General features: G+C 42.1%; 1 protein-coding gene across 3 annotated transcripts in view; it reads left to right on the top strand.

The window, feature by feature from the left end:
• The window catches only part of lrfn5a (leucine rich repeat and fibronectin type III domain containing 5a), a 140374-nt gene that overhangs the window by 106980 nt on the left and 8839 nt on the right, over positions 1-24555 (top strand). For all 3 annotated transcript variants that reach the window (XM_075448309.1, XM_075448307.1, XM_075448308.1), the window contains 6 exons: positions 553-777; positions 2676-2804; positions 2891-3071; positions 3325-3480; positions 6274-6533; positions 8713-9180. In XM_075448309.1, coding sequence (XP_075304424.1) covers positions 581-777; positions 2676-2804; positions 2891-3071; positions 3325-3480; positions 6274-6533; positions 8713-9180 — 1391 coding nt within the window. In that variant the 5' untranslated portion in view covers positions 553-580. The remainder of the gene's footprint in view (positions 1-552; positions 778-2675; positions 2805-2890; positions 3072-3324; positions 3481-6273; positions 6534-8712; positions 9181-24555) is intronic.

Raw genomic sequence — 24555 nt, 5'->3', positions numbered from 1 at the left:
TTAATAAGAATTTATTTTAGTCCTAACAGATGTTTTTAAGCCCAACCAGGTGAAGTTATTGGCTAATTCCAACTAATAGGTGACTTTTGTCTTTACACGTAACCAAGGCAACTAGCAAAATAGCATCCATGGGGGGTGGCAAAAAGAATATATTTTGGTCCTAATCATCATCTTATTCTTACCCTCATCAAGTCATTTTATTGCCTAAACCCACATTTTTAAGTTAGAATTTAAAAAAAACACTGTCGCCTGAATGATTGAAAATGTACGTTACCCCACCATCCAAGGACTTTTGGCTTCTTAAAGAAACAAATGGATAATGACATCTGCTCTGAAACACTCATAGGAGTCATATTTTCCTCCTGCCTGCAGTGTGATCACTTTAATCCTGATTATCCCACATTCCCACAGGTACTCATGAGCTTACCTTGCCCCGTCTCTATGAAACTGCAGGCACGAATGCCTGCGAATACTGAATATTTGTGTGATGCTCAGCATCATTACTGTTAACTAGTAACTAGAGTTTCCGTCTCTCTTTGTCTCGTTTTCCAGGTGTTGTGTCCAGGTGTGGGGGGTAACCATGGAGAGGCTGTTGCTGTGTGTGATGCTGGCAGTTGCCATGGCGGTGCGGGCTCAGATCTGTCCCAAGCGCTGCGTATGTCAGATCCTGTCACCCAACCTGGCAACCCTCTGTGCTAAGAAAGGTCTTCTGTTTGTACCCCCGAACATCGACAGACATACGGTGGAGCTGCGGCTGGCAGACAACTTTGTCACAAGGTGATCCCATCAGTAATAATACTATTGAGACCAACTTAAACCACCATGACACCACTGCTACAATACTCCTAAAATTGCTTCAGCTTTAAGTGACATCAACAGCTCCTCCAACACAATAAGTCGATGCTGAATACACACGTTTTTAACAGAGCAACCACTGTTAAAATGATCAAAAACATTGGGGTGGTCGGTGGTGTAGTGGGTTGAGCAGGCGCCCCATGTACAAGAGGCTACAGTCATCGCTGCAGCTGTCCCCGGTTCGAGTCCCGCATTGGACGGCCCTTTGCTGCATGTCTTTCCCCCTCTCTCTGCTTCCTGTCTCTCTTGAACTGTCCTGTCCATTAAAGGTATAAAAGCCCAAAAAAAATAAAAATATCAAAAACATGAAGGCAACTATAGATTGCCAATTGTTCATAAAGTTTAACAAAAAAAAACTATAGACGACAACTGTTCGCTGGTATTTAAGTACTTGTGACTGGTGCCTGCGACTAGTTTTACCTAGTTTCAGTCTATAGCTGTGTTCGAAACCGCATACTACATACTTGCAAACAACATACTCATCGATCAGACAGTATGCAGAGCGTTTACCCACAATGCATCTCGTTCCTGCCCGAGCCGAAATCAGCCGGCCTGAAGCTGATTTCATTTAAGCTCTAAACTCTGTAAACTTTAGCAACATTTGAAACATTTTCAGGTGAGAAAGTAGTCGTTTAGATCCCCAACGTGTTGAAAATCTGACAAAATACCGGCTATTTACAATTTTGTTCCCACGAATTCGGCGCTACTAAAGCTAGCCGCAGTGAGCAACGCACTTCTGGTTATTTTCACAGAATAAAACACCCGTTTGCCTTTTATCATAGGGAAAGCCATTACGATACAATCGGTACTTTTGTTTTGAAAACAGGAAGTGAACCTGGCCTCGTTGTAGCTAGCTTGAAACTGGCGTTTTGACAGGAAAGGACGATCGGCAACGTCACTTTACGTTGCATCTTGGATAGTTTGAGTATGAGTAGTAACCTCATGATGCATACCCAACATTTCGGAGAATCTAGTATGCATCTGCGAACTTCTCGCTTACTCAAACCCGCATACTAACTCAAAAAGTTAGTATGAGTAGTAGGAGAAGTATGCAGTTTCGAACACAGCCTTTGACTAAGATTAAGATAATTTCCTGAAATTAGTCTATGGTTATCAAACAGTTTTCCCTTTGAGCCTTAAACACTCTAAACACTATTTGGACAGTATTAGTTGGTGGCGGCTTAGTATCCCTTTCACACAGTTTTCTATCATCATCTCATTATGTACACTCGGTCTAATTGGTGAAGACACAATCCTGAAAGCTAAACCCATGCTGCAGGCGTAGCTAGTAAAAGACACACGTTGCAGTAAATCAAACTAAGATAATGGGCTTCTTTCTTTCCCCAAAAAAAACTGCCCAGATTGAGCTTGTTGTCTTTCTCAAACGTATTCTCTGAACACGTTAAAAAAGACACGACAGACTCAGCCATACTGAGTGAGAATGAACAGCGTGTTCTCAAAACTGGGAGCAGAGACCCTGAGCGATGAAGCCATGAGATGAAAAAGCTTCTCTGGCAAATATGAATAAGGCGGAATGTTTTAACAGAGCAGCATCACTGAGACTCATTCGTATAAAACACTTTGAAATGACTCAATGAAATAGTGTTTTTAAAAAGAGTTTAAAGTCGGTGGAGCAGCTCAAGGCTGTCTCCTGATCACAATGCAGTTTGCTGGTGCATCTTTACCCTGTTAAAGTGTGAACAAACAAGACCGCTTAAAGAAATAGCAATGACACCATCAGTCGAACTGAAAACATGACTGAATCTAATATTCTCTGTGGTTTCCTCCTGAAATGTAACCATATTTATCTGTGTTCACAGTGTGAAAAGGAGAGATTTTGCAAACATGACCCGGCTCGTGGACCTGACATTATCCCGAAACACCATCTCCTACATCGCACCTCACGCCTTTGCTGATCTTGAAAACCTCAGAGCGCTCCACCTCAACAGGTACGCACCGAGCGCCGATGGAAATGACCTTTCGACCGTCCTGTAACGTTTCGTGAGACCTTTTTGCTTTCTTTAACGTCTCACAGTAACCGTCTGACGAGGATAAACAACGATACATTCAGCGGGATGTCGAAGCTTCATCACCTGATTCTGAACAACAACCAGCTGATGGTGATCCACCAGGGCGCCTTCAACGACCTGCTGGCGCTAGAAGAATTGGACCTCAGTTACAATAATTTGGACTCTGTTCCATGGGATTCTGTCCAGGTCAGACGTCTTTCAACCATGATGGCTAAAGCACCCTAAGCACAGTATAAATACCAAAACCTAAAGATATTAAGACGTTTCAGACCCGTATGTACTGTTGTAATAATTAAAATGTGCTTTTTTTATTTCTCCATTTCTCTACATCCTTACATTTATCACCCAATGTCTTTGAAATGATTGACAATGGCAGGCACATTCTATCAGAAATAATGAGTTAAGTAAAGGTCTGTGTTTTTCTCTTTGAACGCTGCAGAAAATGACAAGCCTCCACACGTTGAGTTTAGACCACAACATGCTGGATTTCATTCCAGAAGGAACCTTTTCCCTTCTGCAGAAGCTCAACCGACTGGACGTCACCTCTAATAAACTTCAAAAGCTACCACCAGACCCACTCTTTCAACGGGCGCAGGTTGTTCTGTTTGTTTGTTCGCCGAATTTCAGTAAAACACAAAGGCGTTGAATCAGCGGCTTTATTGTTTCTGATGATGATAACAGGGTTGGAGAACAGACACTGCTGGAGCCGGGATGTTAAAACTACATGCTGTATATTTCTGTAATGTTAGCAGGTAATATTTGTGAGGGAAATGGCCCCAGTGGGTTGGCCTTGTCTCGATGCATACCCCTGGTGCTCAATCAGATTGGTATCTCTGGAGTTGGGAATCGACTCTGTGCCTGCAGGCTCTCAGTTGTATTTCTCAAAATGTTGCTGTTTCTAAGGCATGGCAGGGCAGGGCGCATCATCCTGCTGTGGGAATGTCTTTGTGTTGTGATGGATTATTGGTCTACAACAGCATTTACATCCGTGAAAATAACGTTATGTCTTATCGGTGTACTTGAAATTGTAAAATATATGCTTCTTCTTATTATTCTTTTTTTTCGGCCTCTATCTTTATCAGGGGTCGCCACAGCGATCATTAATTTGTAAAATGTATGCTTATTTAAACTAAATTGTTTCCAGGGATGGGAATACCAGTAGTTTGATTCCGTGGAATCGTTAATCCGCCTGTCTAACGATCCCGTTTATAGGTTCTGCTAACGTCGGGCGCATTTGCGCGATGACGTCATGTAAACGCTTCGTATTTTGGCTCAGAATGTTTCCAATATGGCGTCGAGGCAGAAGCGCTCCAAAGTTTGGTTATATTTCACCAAAAAGGACAATACTCGGGCCAGAGCTGTGATCACATCAAAGGAGGGAAATACCTCCAACATGCTGAAACATGTGACCACACAGCATGCAGTTACTTTGCACGGATGTAAAGTCTTTGACACGCTGATAAGAGATGGCGGCGACTGTCGCGGGGAGCTTGTGGCACAGCGTCTTCCGTCTCAAAAGTCCTTAACGTAAAACTTCCAGGTCCTGTTGATTGTAGTAATGTTAGCGACATATTGTATGAATAATTTCCATTTGATATTAAAGGAGAATTCCGGCCATTTTACAAACATATTCCATCTGTTGGAGACCCAGGAAAGTTGGCCAAAGGGAAACACGCGAGAAATTTTCATGCCCGCTACGCAAAGTTGTCCGATTGCGCTGATTTCCATGAAAGCGGGCTCTATCGGGCAAGCTTTTAACCTTTTCTGAGGCTCTTAACGTGTATCAAAATACTTTTCACCGAATTGGCCGTGGTGTCAGTAGCAATAACATTCAACCCAGGGGCTAACCATACCATTAGCTAGCACAAACATTATACATTTTGAGATTTCAAAAACAGCGCACCTACCTTTCTCAGCTTCCGTATTCCACAGGCGTGCGCACAAATTGATCAACGAAGTCATACACTATAGTATTCCAAAATTGTCTTTTTGTCCACCAAAAACGACCCTCGGGAACCGAACTACACAATGCCATGTTTGTTATTGTTTCCTATCGAACAGCTGACTCGTTTCAACACCCATTTTTGCCGGGATGTCATGACTGCTGGAAGGAGCCCACCTTCACCAATTATTCAGCTGCGGGAAATAAGAACCCTCGGGATGTCTGTGCTAGCAAATGGTATGGTTAGCCGCTGGGTTGAATTATATTGCTACTGACACCACGGCCAATTCGGCAGGCAGGCTCAGGGCAGGCTCAGAGGCAGGCTCAGAGGCAGGCTCAGAGGCAGGTTCAGAGGCAGGTTCAGAGGCAGGCTAAGAGGCAGGTTCAGAGGTAGGCTCAGAGTTAGGCTCAGAGGCAGGTTCAGAGGCAGACTAAGAGGCAGGTTCAGAGGTAGGCTCAGAGTTAGGCTCAGAGGCATGTTCAGAGGCAGGTTCAGAGGCAGGCTCAGAGTTAGGCTCAGAGGCAGGTTCAGAGGCAGACTAAGAGGCAGGTTCAGAGGTAGGCTCAGAGTTAGGCTCAGAGGCATGTTCAGAGGCAGGTTCAGAGGCAGGCTCAGAGTTAGGCTCAGAGTTAGGCTCAGAGGAAGGCTCAGAGGCAGGCTCAGAGGCAGGCTCAGAGTTAGGCTCAGAGGTATGTTCAGAGGCAGGTTCAGAGGCAGGCTCAGAGTTAGGCTCAGAGGCAGTTTCAGAGGCAGGCTCAGAGGCAGGCTCAGAGGCAGGTTCAGAGGCAGGCTAAGAGGCAGGTTCAGAGGCAGGCTTAGAGTTAGGCTCAGAGGCAGGCTCAGAGGCGGGCTCAGAGGCAGGTAATGAGTTAGGCTCAGAGGCAGGTTCAGAGGCAGGCTCAGAGGCAGGCTCAGAGTTAGGCTCAGAGGCAGGCTCAGAGGCGGGCACAGAGGCAGGTAATGAGTTAGGCTCAGAGGCAGGTTCAGAGGCAGGCTCAGAGGCAGGTTCAGAGTTAGGCTCAGAGGCAGGTTCAGAGTTAGGTTCAGAGGCAGGCTCAGAGGCAGGTTCACTACCTGTAGCTCCCCCTTTCATCGAGGTAGGGAAAAGTAAAATGAGGCGAAAATAGATCAAATGTTGGTGCATACTTGAAATTAAAGTGTTATTTGTACCATATATAACCGGAGGAGAATCGATAAGAAACCGAATTGATAAGCGATATCGATATTGGAACCGGAATCGTTAAATTCTTAACTATTCCCATCCTAATTATTTCATATTCCACGCTTTATGGATATTCTGGGACCCAGCTTTACTTCTTATACATTTGTGTATGCATATATGCATTAATGTATACAGAACATGCAACTGATCATGTGACTGAACTGGTTGAACTTGGCAGAGTGAAATCAGCGGTAAAGATGTTGTCATTTCGTCACCCCCCCAGGTCCTGGCCACATCAGGGATCCTGACCCCCACCTCCTTTGCGCTGTCGTTCGGGGGGAACCCTCTCCACTGTAACTGCGAGCTACTCTGGCTGAGGAGGCTGTACAGAGAGGACGACTTGGAAACGTGTGCCACACCTCTGCAACTCACGGGTCGGTACTTCTGGTCCATCCCTGAAGAGGAGTTCCTCTGTGAGCCGCCCCTCATCACCAGATACTCCCACGAGATGAGGGTCCTGGAGGGGCAGAGAGTGGCGCTCAGGTATCACTTATACTCTGCAATGAGGGGAACACGATGTAAGGACATGCAGTTAATACAAATTTGAGTCTGTTTATTTGATTTCTTTTTAATTAGATTCTTCATCCGACTCATTATCCTGCAACCATCCAACACTCTGTCCGACATGACGCATGACAAAACACTCAGAGATGAAAAGTCCAACTCGATTATACATTAAGCAGTAATATTGCTCAAAAAGATTCAGAAGGACAAAACCAGATCAAAACAACAGGTCTGAGAGATGATGATTACCTCATTTGCATATATATTGGTCACACACTTCCAATTGTGATAGATGTTGTGATTCCAAAATATGGAAATATGAAATGAGGAAAAGAGGGGAAAAAGAGAAATGAGTTCCTATTATTTCTTTCCTTTTGTTGTGTTTCGTCTTCAGCTCCATGAAACAGGTATACATGTAGACTAGTGATGGTCATTCTCTCTAACATTTGTCACTTGTTCATTTGTTCATACAACTACAAACAGTTAGAGTGGAGTTCCATTTTGAGACACCGTTTGTACATTTTTATCTAATTTCTACCTTATTACGGCATCATTTTAGCACAAAGTTGGGAACCGGGTGATAACTCTATAATGGATGTCTTTGCTTTCTTTTTCTTGGTTTCATTGCACTTCTACAACTGCTTATACCGCCTTAAAATCTGAGTTCATTGTAGTTCAAAGCAGACGTTTTAACAAATAAAAACCCAGAGAAAAAAAATGCATTTCTGGAATGTGCACCCGTAAAAAGCTAATATGGTAAATAATTTCAGCCAAATCACAAAGATGAAGCTTCAGCAGTGATATTAAACAATGAGGTGTATTTAGCTCATATAATTCCTCCCTTAGCTCTCATCATTCTCATTTAAATCCAAAGTAGTGTCACGATGGCCCTGATTTTAGAGCTCTTTATTTTTTATTTCCTACTATTTTGACCACTTGAATGTTCTTGTATTGTTGCAACTATTTATTTTCTTAGATAAAAAGACAATTAGGAGTAATCATTGTGTGAACCGTCTGTCTGCAGATGTTTTTTAAAGATATATTTCATAAAAGAATCACTTCTTCTGACCCTCTGTTTGAGTTTATTTTGTGTAGTTATTGCAGAACTCAACATGTATTTGCCAGGTTTAATCCAGCATGTTATCTGATCAAAGGCCATGACTATCACCTGGACAAAAACAAGCAACGATTTCTACAGATTTGTCAAATGTGAATATCTACAGGTTTGTATCATCCGTGGTGACAATAACTAGGGCTGGGCGAGTTAACTTGTTATTATGGCGTTAACGCATTAATTATTTAACGAAACAGATATTTTATCGTGCATTAGTGCAGGTTTTTATTATTTATTTTATTATTGTAAAAGTCTGTTGCTCACAGGCTTTTATTTTCTAAAAGTATGTTGCTGTCTGCTGCGGAACCGGGAAAGAAAGTAATCGGCGGATCCACCAAACATGGAGAAGGGTACGGAACTTTTACTCGGCCATTTCCATTTTAAAGTTCTTCCAGACGGCGGAGTCGACAGAACCAAAGTCATCTGTAAACACTGCCAAGTTGAATTGTCTTCTCAGCGTAGTAGTTCCAGTCTAAAATATCACTTAAAGGCAAAACACACAACTGATAGCAGCAAGTCATTCAAGGAAACAGACAGTGGAGCGAGGCTTCTACATAAAAACTACAGAAAGATGCTGATGTTAAAAGTGTGTTTGCACAACAAATGTTATGGCACTTTCATTCATATGGCAGCACATTTAAAATAAAACTAAATGCTAAAAGCTATACACTACTTTTGATTTGATTTTTGGATTTTGCGTACAAATGTGATTAATCGTGATTAATCAGGGAAATCATGTGATTAATTAGATTAAACATTTTAATCGTTGCCCAGTCCTAATAATAACATGAATATCTATAAGTTTGGACCCTTTAAACAGTCCTGTTTTCTTCCTCTGGCTACAAACGGAGTCCTTTTTTTATTAAAAAGCAGGATTCAAAGTTTAACTCAATTTAACGCAGTATATCATTTTAGACTTTTCAGCCGTGTCCCAGAGGGAACGTTGGCCCAAGCATCAAACAGTGCTCTCCTTTTACTGTAGGCTTGACCCCAATCTGTTGTGTTGCTGATAAATTCCAATCCACCGCTTCTTTATCTTTAAAGGTGCAAGGCGAGGGGCGACCCGGAGCCAGCCATTCACTGGATCTCCCCCGAGGGCAAACTGGTGTCCAACTCTTCCAGGACCCTGGTCTACACCAACGGGACTCTGGACATCCTCATCAGCACTGTGAAAGACACCGGCTCCTTCACCTGCATCTCCTCCAACCCCGCCGGGGAAGCCCACCAGACCGTGGACCTGGTCATCATAAAGCTCCCCCACATCTCCAACAACACCAACAACATCCAGGAGCCCGACCCGGGGTCGTCGGACATTTCCACGTCGACCCGAGGCGGCGCCAATGGCAGCAACGTGACGGGCGACGTGAAGGGTGGAGTGGATAAGAGGGTGGTGACCGCCGAAGCCACGTCATCGACCGCGCTGATCAAGTTTAATTTCCAGAGGAATATACCCGGCATCAGGATGTTCCAGATACAGTACAACGGAAGCCAGGACGACTCGCTGGTCTACAGGTGAGATTGACAGCGTCTGCGTCATTCATTCTGACTTCAGCCAGTCAGACGGTTTACACAGTGGAAACTGAACCGCGATATGGCCAAAGCAGAGGTGGAGAGTTACCCATGTCTGAGCTCTATAGATTAGATTACAGTAGATTAAATGCAACTTTAATGATCCTGCGAGAAAATGTGCTCACGGGGAAACAAGAGAGCAGAAAAACCCCTAATGTTAGAGAAGTTCAATTCAGTTTTATTTATATAGCACCAAATACAACAGATGTCATCTCAAGCACTTTAACCCTTGTGCGGTCTTAACATTGTGTTTACTCCCTTTGTCCTACGGGTCAGAAATGACCCGCCCTACAAAAGCCCCAAAATAAAGCAACTTAATTGAATTTTAAATTCAAAATCTATTTTGTATGATGAAACCACCTGTTATTTATCTATTCAACTCAATTCAACACATTTTTTATCATGTATTTTTTGTTACACAATACAAAAAGACAATCACCAGTTTTCAGGATTACACTTTTTTTTTTTACCACTAACCAACTGTCAGTTGGACCAACAGTTTTCTTGTTTTCTCAGTTTTCTTTTACATAATAAAGGTTTATTATTGCTATTATATAAATGTGAAGTAATTACTTCTGAATTAATTATATTGAAAGGGAAAAAACAGTGAACTTTTTTCTGGTGTTTAAATGTTTTTATAATTCACGGGTCAAAAATGACCCATAAGACAATCTTTGTACCCTAGTGGTGTACAGCCCACATGGAAACATAAACAAAAATAAAGTATGACTTTTTCTAATGATGGGCTCCCTTTAGGAAAAGTCATAAAATTTCAAGTTGGAAAAAGATAGTGTAAGGTATTTTTTCTACAGCTAAACATGGTAGTGGGTCACTTTTGACCCGCAAGACAACAGGAGGGTTAAATAATAAAGTCCAATTCAAGCCAATTGGAATTCAATTCATTTTAATCATAATTATTTATAAAATAATCCAATTCATTCATATGGAGCCGATTCAAAAACAATTTCCCAGCTAAGGAAACCAACAGATTGAATGTAATGCAGAGGGAGGATGCTGAAGGTCCCTCACAGCGGGGCTATCTGGGTCATATGAGATCACACAGGGGTAATATGAGAGAACCAATAGCAGCTTCCATGGGCACTGAGTCATTAGGGCTTTAGAAAATCATTAAATGGAGTCTTTGAGTGCACGGTAACATATGGGCCTCCAAAGTCAAGGGTGCTATGTTGGAGTTATAAGGACGCTGTGAGAGCTTTATGAGATTGCTACACAAGTACTCAGAGGTCAATGCAAGCAGGCGCGGCCCGGTATGAGATGCTCACGGTATGATGACCTCAGCACAGAATGAAGGTATTGAAATTACGGCTCCAGATGTGTTATTTTGAAATGTCTGGATGGAAAAAGAGCCTTCATCCAGAGGATGAATATCTGATGTCTGTACAGCTGGGAAGCAGCCAACAAAGACAACAGAGTTGGCAGGCCATTAAAAACAGAAGTACAGAAGAGTGGAACATTTAAAAAAAAAAGAAGCGATAGTAGCTCAATTTAATTAGTGCTGGAAGAAAAATCCGAATTTAGCAGAAATCTGTCTCCACTCGTATCCAAGTGAAATGATGTCAGAAGAGTAAGTAGCTGATGTTTTCTGGGTAATGAGCTATGCTATCTGCCTCTGTGGCAAACATATGGATCGATGCATCAATCCCAGACACGTTTACTCTCATAGCTGCGTTAGCTTGACTATCGGCGGAGTTTGGTCCTTTTGTAGATATGGGATGGCATTTGAAGTGCCGCCTCCTCAGGCAGCCGCTCCTCAGGCAGCCGCTCCTCAGGAGCACGTTTTGCATGTTGGATTACCCACAAGGCAAAAGTACCATATATGTTGGATGTGGTACTGTTGGATGTAATCCTCACCTCAAACGCGGTCCGGTCGGCTGACTCAACCAGGTCGAGCTGTGCCGGCTTCCCTTAACTTTCTTCCATTTGCTCAGGATCACTCGGATTAGATCCATCTCAGGGGGGATGATTGTTATTTGAAGTAAATATTTACTCAGGCCTCTGCGGGGAAGCGAACCGGCGGTGTCTGCTTTTCATCTCAGTGCTAATCCACAAACATCTGTACGCATCCTCATCAGGGAGGGGAGGAGCGCCGGGATCGAGAGTCTGAGTCACAGCGATGCAGACGTCAGGAAGCGTTTCCCCCGAAGACAAACGTCGTACCACAGCCGATGGACTCAGGACTTTTGATCGTGTCTCTTTGTGCCTACAGAAGTTTGCCGTTAACGGAGATCACGCAGCGACGAGTCCGCTGGTATTGGCTGACATTTCTGTTATTCCTGATCCTACTTCATAATTCATCAGCACTTAACCTCTTGTAGAAAATGCATCATGGAGAGACGATGCTGATGAGCTGTCTGACTTGTAAAGACATCATCATCTCCTCCCAGGATAACTGTTTTTCCTGCTTTGTTACCCTCTCTCTTGCCTGTTTGCATCTGTGCTTTCTCACTTTTAGCCTATTTAGAACACACTAACATACTAATTTGCAGAGCAGGATGAGTGAAGAAAGCAGCTTCCTGAGGGGGCATGGAGGTGGAATGATTAGACAGCCTTTCACCACGTCTCCATCACGTCTTTCTTTCTTTCTTTCTTTCTTTCTAGCCTTCACACCTTTGCCTCTCTCATCCTTTCCCAGAACGAAGCCACTTGCGTGCGTCTGTGTTGTTTTGCATTTCTCTTGTCTTTGAATAGCACATTGATTTCCATTCCACACCTCCACTGGCACAGAGCGGCGGCCCATTGATTACGCTTTTTTGTCACCACACAGACACAGAGACCAAAGAGTGAAGGAGCGAGTTGGGAAAGTGGAGCAGAATAGTAGATGGAGTGTCAGAGGATGGAGCTGAAGGGAAAGGTGGCCTGAGAGGGGGGGGGGGGGGGGGGGGATCAGGATGAGGGACAAAGAGAATCTGGCCCCGTTGTTGCAGACAGGGCACTTACTTTCCAGGTTCAATGAGAGTTTATTGATTTGCCTCACAATGACATTTCAGCTCTCCTCTCTCCACCTGCTCAGCATAATGCCGGTGGGTCGAGGGGGGGCTTCAAACCGTGAATTCAGTAGGTCTCGGTTTAAAGCTTTACAATAAAACCCGCCTCGTTATGTTAAGCTCCGGGACCCGCCATCCTCTGCACGTTTGAAATGTAATAGCTGTCATACTTTCTTTTTCTATCGATCCCTGCTGGGAACCCCCCCCCACACACACACACACACACCCCCCTTCCCCACCCCCCTTCCTCCGGGAGGTCCGGCCTGGCTGCAGAACAACACTCAAGGACACCTGAAACCTGGAGGTGAATACTGATGTTTAACGGCACTCTTCCTGCTTAAGGATCGGATTTCTATTCAGCCGGCGGACTTGTTGCCCAAACAGCGAGCAGAATCACAAAGTGAACCTGAAAACATTTGTTTGAGAGTATAAACTACAAGCAGGCGGTGAGGTAGATGGTGTTGAGGTAGCGCTTGCCTCTGGTGAACAATGAGTGCTAAAACAGCTAAATGAAGGATGTGGTGTCCTGGGTTCCTGGGTCAGATCCACCCTGTACATGTCACTCCTGTCTCTAAACATCCAGTGGATGATGCCACTGTGACTGCATCCATCTTTTATGATGTCTGCGGTGAGAAATTGTCTTTTAAAAGTATTATTAGTTTGCTCCCTCTGCTTCTTCGGGACCAGATGTTTGCCCAGCTATGATGCAAGCTCTTTTGTTCCTGGTGTCTGACCCTTATCCACCAGGGGGGGGATTCTGTTAGCTTAAAGATATTTACATCAATAATGCATCAACTTATCAACTTTATGAGTTTGAACGAGGACTTTAAGTTTGTGAATAAAGCATCTTGTGCAAAGTAACGTGTATCACAGGAAGTAGAGTATTTAAGTGTGTGGTACATATTTAAACAGTGTTTAAATAAGTATCAGACTGGACTCAACATCAGCAGGATGGCTTAAACATTCAGGTTACAGCTCCAGTAATACTTTGCATTTTATAAATTCATCAATGCTAACAGAAGATGCTGCTAATAACTGAGCCTGTCTTTTATTCCCATCACTACAGAACTGCTGTCTGTAAAACCAGTGGATTGCCCCTTTAAGAAGACCTTCCACATATTCATCCTTTTCACTTTGCACTTGATCTTATATGTGTATTTGTTCTTGGTATCAGCACAGATTTCACTTTGGTGAAGAAAAACGGTCCCATTGCATCTTTTTGGGGGATTTCATCAACATGACCCTTAAGAAACATTATTCTCTGTGTCCTGGAGGCACAGATCTGTGCCACTGTGCTCGTTAGAGGTTTTGGTAGAAGATGGAAATATGTGCTTTGTTTCATGAAGCTTGTCATTACGAGACTCCCAACAACAACTCTTAAACCTCAGATTTGAATATTTTCCCCTTTCTCTTTCTGTTTAACTGGAAGCTGGGTGTGAGTGAATGGATTTCTCCGCACGGCCTACATCTAATCCACAGACCGTTAACCTCTTATTTCAGGGTCAGGTGCAGGGAAATGCAGTGACTTCTCAAAACGTGAACTCTCAGGGTGGAGACAGAGTGGAGACCATAATGATGGTAAAACTCCAAACTGACCCTAACCCTAACCCACCAAGTAGAATGTGCTCTTTTTCTTTGGTTTAACTCGTCACGGTGCTACATTAAAATGGATTAAAGTTGTTCTTGCATTTGGGAAAGAATGATCAGATGTTTTCTTTCCATAAATGTACAGATACAGCTGTGGTGATTGTGACGAAGCTGGTGATGTGTGTGAGAGTTTTATCTCATTAGATATTAAAAATGATCATTTACTCGTTAACAGAGAATAGTTTTTACAGCTTAAACTTTATAACATCTGTAAAAAGAACCAATAAACACTATTGTCCGAGCATCAAACGGGTTCAATCTTTCTTAAACACAACTTTGATTTAAAAGACTTTAAGTGTTTTAACCATAAGTGTGCAGGGTGGCCTCTGAGTTTGCTGCACTCAGTAAAGCTTCTGGAAATAGTGCTGAGGCTTTTAGTTATTTATGGTTTTGTTGACCTATAAATATTAAGATAGAAACTTTGCATCCAACTTTCTCACTCACAATAAAAAGGAAACCTTCAGTATTAAAGTATTTCGTGTATGTGCATTTAAAAGCAGGGGATTCTGTGAACATACTCATCTGAATTCATCATGAAGCAGCAAATATGAGTGAAAGAAAGACTCAATGTGCTTCTGATGATCTAAACAAATTTAAGTAAAGACGCCGTGTTTATTAGATTATAAATACCAGAATATGCTGGACACATTCGGGTCCTTTGAGGTCAACTTGGATACCGATAGCAGACATGAAACTGCGCTGATTAGAATTTGAACACATCTGTACGCCAGGTCGAGCGTGGAATTGACGTGCACATGAACCCGACGCTGCAGACACTTTGTCTCTTGGTCAGAGTCACATTTTGGAGCTCAAATCTGTTGTTTTTTAGGTATTTCAGTGGCTGTTTTACACTCCGGCAAATCCATCCAGGTGCGGGGGCAGGTTGCCATCTGCAAAAAAAGAAATGCCAAGGGTTTTTCTTTTTTTTTTTCTTTTTTTTTTTACACCACGTAACAGGGATAAATCCAAGCTTTTATAAGTGCATATTCTTTTCTACCTCTCTCCAGCAGGAAGACGTTTATCCCTGTCTATGGTCCCTGAGGCCAAGATTTTACACCTGCCTCAGCTGTTCTTAAGGTGTGAAAAACCATCCGCATTTATTCTACCATAACGCTCCAACTCTGATTTTATTGCACCATAAACATATGGGAGGCCTAAAGTAACAGCAGCCCCCATAGTAGTCTTAGAGTAGGAGTTTTAAACAGTAACACCAGGCGGGTGCAGTTCCACAGCACTGAGTAGGATTCTGAAGGGGCAGAGTGATGGTAAAGAGGAAGAAAAAGGGGCTGCTGGGTAGCTCAGCTGGTTGACAGGGCGTCCCAGTTTATGCGGGGGCTGAAGCTTCTACAGATTCTTCTGTCTGGTCAGAGGACAGACGGAGAAACGATTGAGGCGGAAGGCTGCCGATAGATTTGGTGGATGAAATGACAGGAGAGGCAGCTTGTAAGATAAAAAACAAAGGAGGCAGGATGTGAAATAGAAGCATATGACAAAGGTTGGTGTTAGGAATAACTTCTGGAAGTAAAAAAAAGGAGATTGAATGAAAATAAAAAGGTATTAATTAGGGCTGGGCGAGTTAACTCGTTAATTATTTAATCCGATAAACATTTGATCGCACATTAGCGCAGGTTTTATTATTTATTTTATTTTGTAAAAGTCTGTTGCTCACAGGCATTTATTTTGTAAAAGTCTGTTGCTCAAAGGCATTTATTTTGTAAAAGTCTGTTGCTCAAAGGCATTTATTTTGTAAAAGTCTGTTGCTCACAGGCTTTTATTTTGAAAAGTCTGTTGCTCACAGGCTTTTATTTTGTAAAAGTCTGTTGCTCACAGGCTTTTATTTTGTAAAAGTCTGTTGCTCAAAGGCATTTATTTTGTAAAAGTCTGTTGCTCACAGGCTTTTATTTTGAAAAGTCTGTTGCTCACAGGCTTTTATTTTGTAAAAGTCTGTTGCTCACAGGCTTTTATTTTGTAAAAGTCTGTTGCTGTCTGCTGCGGAACAGGAAAAGAAAGTAATCGGCGGATCCACCAAACATGGAGAAGGGTACGGAACTTTTACTCGGCCATTTTCATTTTAAAGTTCTTCCAGACGGCGGAGTCGACAGAACCAAAGTCATCTGTAAACACTGCCAAGTTGAATTGTCTTCTCAGCGTAGTAGTTCCAGTCTAAAATATCACTTAAAGGCAAAACACACAACTGATAGCAGCAAGTCATTCAAGGAAACAGACAGTGGAGCGAGGCTTCTACATAAAAACTACAGAAAGATGCTGATGTTAAAAGTGTGTTTGCACAACAAATGTTATGGCACTTTCATTCATATGGCAGCACATTTAAAATAAAGCTAAATGCTAAAAGCTATACACTACTTTTGAATTCATTTTTGCATTTTTGGACACAAATGTACAAATGCGATTAATCGTGATTAATCAGGGAAATCCTGTGATTAATTAGATAAAAAATTTTAATCATTTCCATGTCCTAGTATTAATTAAACGGAGTGCATCAAAAATGGGATGATATAGAGAGGAAGGAGAAAAGGCCTGAAGTAAATACAGGAGAGAGGTTCCAGATGGGAGGAAATGCGTAAAAAGAGTTGATAACATAACATCAGTGTGCAGGAAAGGATGAATGAGAGGAGCCAACCTCCACATTAAGCACAGGTGTGGACACTGTGCTGAAACATCTGCCCAACATCTTCTGTGCTCCTGCACAGAAATGACATCTTCCCCACTGCAGAGCATTTTTCCCTTTTTGTTTTATGAAGTCAAATGTTCTGCTCCAGCCCATCTGCTGACATGATTTACAGGCTTATCATAGTTCTGCACATACATTTTACTCTGAAGCTGTTTGCTTTACCCAAACACAGTTTCAGAACACGGTTTCAAGTTAACCTCTCGTTGCTATTTGTCATTTTGAGCGGAGGCAGCAGAGTGGCTTCATCCTATATAAATGCAAAGTACATGAACCTAAAGATTTATGATTAGAATTTTAGGTCAGCGCTAAAACAATCAGCGCAGACGCCGACACAATATCACCTCAGAAAGGTGATTTAGCAACTTTTTAGGTGAAGTTAAAGCGATGTATGTGTGATGTTAATGATGTGTCTGTGACAGCACGCTGAAGAAGTCAAAGTTACACGTCAAACATAAATGTTATGGCGTCATCTGAGCTGTTCACTAACATTTCAATCAGTCAGATGTTCAGTAAGTTTGGTGCACAGCGACTTTAATCGCTGAAAACAATTCAGATGCACTTTAAAAAGTCAGCCAGATGAGTAAAGCCGTGTGCTGTGAAACTAAAGCAAAGGGCTTTTAGTCATTTCAAGCTTCTGCGTCAGACACAACATGGAAACCTCTGGGTTCAGCACTAAAAGAGTCAAATTTCACCTCATTATTCCTACTTTTTCTGTGACACCAGTTATTCATCACACCATAATTTCATCAACAACTCTAACACGGATAGATGCAGAAAGAAGAGGGCTGATGCGTTCGCTGTGTTAATACGTGAAGATGATTACAGGAAAGGCTGAAGATAATTATAGTTTTCAGATAAAGCTGACACTTAAGAGACAAAATATTATGACTATTCTTAACTAGTCATTTCAAACTGTGTTCGTCGGATGGAAATTATTCAGAGATTATCTCCGGATGATGAGCTAAGTTAGTTTTTCCAGCAAGTGCAAAACTCTTCTGCTGTTTAAACCCTGATTAATGAATAAAAGTGGACGTATCCGGGAAGCCTACCTGGCCTGAGCGTGAAATCCCTGTCGGGCCTCCGACTACAAGCTCAGTGGGTGCTTGTTCACCATTAGTTCTGGCATTGTGGGTATTATGCATGGCAAAACAGGGACTAGAAGGTAGCTCCAGCTATGTTTCCGGCCTGCCTGGGAGATTCACACCTATTAGCGTCCTATTTTGCCATCTGCTGTGTAAGCCACATTAGTTTTGAGGTCAGCAGTAATGGGGCAAGAGTCGAGCTGCCATTAATTCTCTTCACTTGGTGCTCAGAAACCAGTTATTCTTAACCGGCTTGATTGTACTTACAGTGAACTCTGCCGTCATGGGTTATTTTTTGCTTAATTGTTTAGAAAATTAACTTAAAAATGACTAATTTCAGGAGTATCATGCAAACCGACGTGTTTACAGTTTTTTTAAGCTTTTTGAAAACCCAAAACTGGTATTAACTGCTGTTTCTGTTGGCTTCAGACTGTTTGAGTTAAACTAGCTCGCACTGTTGTAGGATGGGGCGATACAGCCTGAAGCACTGAACACCATTTGCAGAGATAATTGGACAACCGACTTTCGGATATCTGTGACCTACATTTTATTTTACTTTTCCTGATCGAGTCACACTGCGTACTTTTTTTAAGTCTTATAAGATGGAACATCCTTAAAACACTACAGGATATTAGGTCCAAGTATCATGAAATAGTTATCAGATATGAATAAACATCAATAAACATCTCAGAAACCATTCAGATCTATAAGGTCCATCCAGGGGCAACTCTGCTCAAATCACCTGACCTTCCTACAAGTTCCATGCACCTCAGATTGAGCACTTTAACATTTCTGCTCCACGACCTGAAATTTGACAATCAAAGTTCCTTCTTCTATTTTTGAATTTTCAGTCCCATCACTTAATGCAGAACATGTATTATGACTGAAATCTGCTGCCTGCCGTAGCTGATTATCACTGCATCAGTATGTCCATCCATTTTAGAGTTCATTTTAAATTCTTTTATCTATTTTTAAATCTTTGAGAGGTCTTGCCCCGCCCTACCTCTCTGAGCTGCTTCGCTTGCACTCCATTTTATATTGATTTGATTGTTTTAATGATTATCCTATTCGTGTCTACTTTTACCCGTGCTTTTATTTTGGTTTTGAATGTTAAGTTTAGTTCCATCTGTTGCTAACCAGCTCTGCAGTCCCCCCCCCCCTTCACCGTTGCCTCTCTGTCTGCAGTCTGTTGGCCCATATGCTCTGAGAGCCAGGCAGAAAGGTGTTAGAGTTGTTCCTGCAGCTGTCTTGGTCAAACGTATCGTATCGCCTTTCCAATATTCCTGTAGTTTCCTCGTCAGGGCCTCAAGCTCATCCATTTTCTGTCAGTGAGCTCACATTCCCCATCTCAATTAGGGCTGAGAAATGTCATCGATACTGCGATATATATCGATATTTTGTTTCCCTGTAAAGCCAACCCGCGGCTCTTTGTCTGGTTTCATGCGGCTCTCACGTTCATATCAAAATTTGTGTTTTTTTTAATGTGCGTGTTCGCTTCGTTTGACTTCAATACGGCAGCGGTCGCCGACCTTTTTTTGCTCCATGGACCGGTTTAATGTCAGACAATAATTTCACGGACCAGCCTTTCAGGTGTGGCGGATAAATATTACAAAATAAAATAATACGACCAACGCAGACACTGTGGTATTTAGTAAATATAATAATAAACTTGAATCCAATGTGTACTCGTATGTAACTTTATTAGCAGCGCCCTCCTGACGTAACATCCTCTCTGCTTCCTAACGCTCTCTGGTCGCTATGGTAACGCTTAAACATGCCTTCAAAATGCAGCTTTCTTTCTCTTAGCAGTCACAGCCTCTTCTTCTGTCTCCTCACTGGGAAAAAGCTTTCCAAACACGTCTGTTTTTGACTCATTTTGCTCGGTTCGTGGGTTTAATATCAGCGTTTATGCGTCACGTGACCGAGACGAGAGTCAAGAACAGACAGATGAAACGGAGAGAATTCTGTCATTTTTCAAAATAATGAGCCTCTTTGTTAGCCTGGGCGAAAGCCGACTGTTGACTCCCTCAAACAGTCTGGGAAAACCCAAGAGGAATCCGTTTCCATGGAGGGCGGGACCTTACCCAGCAACTTAAATTCATTGCAGTAACGGAGTTCCCTTAACCAACCATAATGTCTAGAAATGACGTAGGTTATGCGCCGAGGTTCATGCTTACTCTCGCGAGGCTCTAGCTCGCGAATCACGCTTCCCACATCCGCTTTCAGTATACCGGTACCATTTGATAAATCAAACTTTTCCCAAAGCCAGTTGGAAGGAGAGCTACGACATCCTTGCCACAAACAAAATTGACGAGGCATTCGTCTTGCTCTTGTTTTAATTGTGTAATGCTCTCCAGAGTTGAGACAACTTCATGGATAGCTTCTAGCGTTCTTCCGTCGCCATGTTTATTTCCGCTGCGGTTGAACTACAATTATATGGACTACAATGTTACAATGAGTTCTGCGTCACCACTCGCAACTGTTTGCTGATTGGTAAAACACTGAGCGAACCGAGGTAGGGGGATTTGGCCAGACTATATGCGGAGCCAAAATCTTTGGGCGGAAGTACGTAGGATGACGTCGCCAGGCTAGCTCTTTGTGGTAACACAGTAAGAAATGCGGCTCTTAGTAGAGTTGTTTTTGTTTGTTTTATTGAAAAGTCAGACGTTACAATTAGTGAAAACACAGATCATTAATATAATACAATACAATGCCAGGGGGTCACATTATACAAAACAGTGATAAATTAGTTCATAAAAATGTTGTATAAAGTGCACAGCTCACGTTTGTGACATGTTCGTTTGTTTCTGTTTGTCTGGCGGTGTCGTCCCTCCGGTTCAAAGGACGGACCACCAGTACAAATCACACTGTCCCTTTTTTTCCAGAAAATGATGGAAGTGTATCGAATCGAATCGTTGGCTGAATATCGTGTATCGTATCGGGAGATTAGTGCATCGCTACAGGCCTAATATCAATCAAGGAAATAATGGTTAAAATTTCTCCTTCTTTGTCTCCATTTTGTGTCTGCTCCGCTTCTTAGATGTCTCATCTTCATCTCTTCTGGATTTAGGGTCTCATTGTTGGAATAGCTTGGGCTTTGGAAAGCTCAATCAGCTGGTTCCACAAACAGAGAACTTTGCCACTTCCAAAGGTCATCACAGATTATCAGAAGAAATCATTCCAGTATCTCAGCATCCAAACCAGAGCAGAAAAGTGTTAACTGGAAAATCCCAAAAAGATACCAACAAAGACTATATGTGCAGAGCCATTATAGAATTAGGCAAGACATCTTTATTTCTTTATTTATATAGCGCATTTCCTACCACAGGCAACATAAAGACAAGGCATTTAAAAGTACAGCATAAAGCAGCATACAATTTAAAGAGAATACAAAAAATAGAATAAAAATTAAAACACAGTTAAAAGCAATCAAAGAAGAATATCAAGAAAAATATAAAACAATTAAGAGGATTTATAGCATTATGCTTTAAAATTATTAACTTATTAGTTGATTATTATTAACTATAGTTGGGTCTGATTTCAGTTAGAATTAGAATAGATAATAACAGATCACCAGACATTTTTCAAAATAGGAAAACTTTATTTATGCTGAAATGTTTTCTTCCTACAGCTACATGAAGCAGATGCTAATGAGCCACCCCAGAGCAGTAAATATCATTGAACACTCACACATGGTATAACTTGGGGGGATCACAGCTGAGTTATTAGAAGCTCTGGTCCCTTATCACACAGCTCCAGCTCGACTGGGAAGCTCTGTTCTGTGTTTTTTTTGCTGCACTAAATCATTGCCATGAATACTTTTCTCCTCCTGGAGTAATATGTGTTTTCTGGCCCGTAGGCTTTCTCCAATATTTAATCAAGTGAAGTGGCCCAAAATAGAACAATCCCGTATCATAGTTCACTGTTCTGTGCATGGAGGCGTTCATTTGTCTCCAGACAAAAAAGCTGAAAGTGACTAATGGAGATCCTGACTTTGTCCCAGCCTGCAATGTGGAAAGCTTGAGTTGATTAACACACACACGCACACACAATGCTCGCATTCAAGCACACGCGTTGAGGGTTTCAGTTTCCGAGCGTGCAGAGCGACATCAGAGATGAATGCTGGCAGAGGGCCAGATGCAGTGACAGGCACTGTGAAGCGGAAGTTGTCATGGAACCAGGCTGTAGCACTCTAATGGATTTCACATGTAATTATATACATGTACACATGCACACTAGGGCTGTGTTCGAAACCCATACTTCTCCTACTTCTCCTACTACTCATTCTGACTTTTTTCCCGGATGCATACTAGATTCTCCGAAATGTTGGGTATGCATCATGAGGTTACTACTCATACTCAAACTACCCAAGATGCAACGTGACGTGACGTCGCTGATCGTCATTTCCTGTCAAAACGGCAGTTTCAAGCTAGCTATAACGAGGGTAGGTTCACTTCCTGTTTTCAAAACAAAAGCACCAATTGTATCGTAATGGCTTTCCCTAAAAGGCAACGGGTATTTTATTTTGTGAAAATAACCGGAAGTGCGTTGCTCACTGCGGCTAGCTTTAGTAGCGCCGAATTCGTGGGAACAAAATTGTAAATAGCCGGTATTTTGTCAGATTTTCAACACGTTGGGGATCTAAACGACTACTTTCTCGCCTGAAAATGTTTCAAATGTTGCTAAAGTTTAAAAAAAAAAATTCTAATTTATTGATATAGCACATTTCATGTACAAACAGTTTAAAGTGCTTTACAGAGTTTAGAGCTTAAGGGAAATCAGCTTCAGGCCGGCTGATTTCAGCTCGGGTAGGAGCGAAATGCATTGTGGGTAAACGCTCTGCATACTGTCTGATCGATGAGTCTGCAGTATGGAAGTATGTAGTATGTAGTATGAGGTTTCGAACACAGCCAATATGTACCGACCGACCTGAGTGGACTCAGTCCTCTCCACAGGCGTTTTTTCATGAGCAACAAAAGTGCAACGAGACCCACAAACGCCTCAGATACTGGCAGCGAGATCCAGCTCAGACACAAAGAAATTAGCCACAGCTAATAAGTCAGTTTGGATGAGTTTGGAAAGCTAATGGCTCACGCAGGATAGAAAGCGAGGACCAAACCAAACAACTGTTTTGTGAACTCAGCCTGCAGTCCAAACACGTTGCCAATATCTCGACTAAGGTTGAATAGTAAATGATGACAGCCGAGTCCACACACTGTTAATGAGAACTGTGCGTTTCACTGCTCTTACAGCACAGATTATTGTATAGATTTAGTTTAGGAATGGGTCTGTGTGGCAGGAGTTGGCAGTTTCTTGGGGGGTGGAGGACTCTGAGTGGAGAAGGGTGTTTTTTCATGTGGATGTATTCAAGTGAACCATCAAGCAAAGCTGCATAATTATTGCCTATTCCCAGACTTCCGGCTATGCTGTTGTTATCCAAAGCCATAGCTATTGTTAGCACTTTTTTAAATTTTAAACAAAACAATTCAATCCAATTATTGAGCATGGTGCATTCAGTAAGGATGCTGCCCAACACAATAAGTAGAACAGAGGCATTTCAAATTTAGACGAGGTGGTATGAGGCAGGTGTTGAGATTCACCGAGCTCGTTATCATAGCACAAAAGAACATTTTAATCACAGACTCTTCAGGGTTAACCTTTACTGTACATCAACAGGGCTCGACTCCAGATGAATAAATGATTATGTTAGCACGAGGGCTACAACTAACGACTATTTTAGTAGTCGACTTGTCACAGACTATTGAAACGATTAGTTGACTAATCGGATAATTATTAATTTTTTCTTAAATTTAGCATGAAGTTGCTTTAATTATGTGGCGAATTATGATAAACACAAGAAAGATGCATATTTTATTAAACTTTGCTGCTAATTCATACAAAAAGTAATTAAAAATGTCCTAAATCTAAAACCAGTTAGGCACAGTGCTCAGTCAGTATAGACATAAATCCATAAATAAATAAACCTCTGTCCATTTTTTAAGGACAGGCAAATGGGTTTTATAAAAAAAAAAATTTATTATATTGGCTTGAATGTTACTTGAATCTTACCGAGGCGAGTAATCTTTTTATTCGCCGTATCCAGGCTAAAATGCTCCCAAACTTTAGAAGTTTTGCTACGCGTAGCTAATGTGTTGGACGCCGCCATTTCTGAATGTTACCGCTCGACAGAGACGCTATTGCGCATGTGCGACTCTCGGCAGAGATTGTAATTAGGTAAGATGCCTCACTCTGGTGACAATAGTTGACAATGGAATTCATTGTCGACTATCTCTATTATCGATTTTTTTCGATAACATCGACAAATCGTTGCAGCCCCAGTTAGCACTGGTGTAGCAGGCTGTCATTGAGAGGAACAGCAGGTACAGCACTGATGCTAAAAGCTAGCAGTGAAGTGGTAACTACACCCTTTAACCCCCTGGAGTCTAAGGCCTTTCAGAGACTTTGAGGCAGTTGTCACCACCTTGACATTTTCAAGTATTTCAACTAACTGTAAACATCTATGCAAAAGTGACACATATGGTTGTATTCTGAAAAGCCTAACAAAAAATAATATGAGAGTAAAGTGAATGTAGTACAAACAAGTTTTATTTAAACTGAGGGGAAACACAACTGTACAAAAAAACAGGTTGCGGCTACACGAAAACGCTTTTCACTGTAAACGATACTTTTTCTTATCGTTTCGCTGTCGCGGCCACACGGAGCCGGCGTTCCCACTACCCCAAAACGATAGTTTTTGAGAACGGGTTCCAGAGTGGGAAAGTTTGAAAACGGCCTCGTTTCGTTTCCATTGTTACAGCTAAAACGTTTTTGGGTCAGTCAAACGTTGACGCTGTGAGACTTCTCTATTGTCTCACAGCGTGGCGTGACACAG

This window comes from Odontesthes bonariensis, chromosome 17, assembly GCF_027942865.1.
Source record: "Odontesthes bonariensis isolate fOdoBon6 chromosome 17, fOdoBon6.hap1, whole genome shotgun sequence".
Taxonomy (NCBI): Eukaryota; Metazoa; Chordata; class Actinopteri; order Atheriniformes; family Atherinopsidae; genus Odontesthes; species Odontesthes bonariensis.
This window is presented reverse-complemented; position numbering and strand designations above follow the sequence as displayed.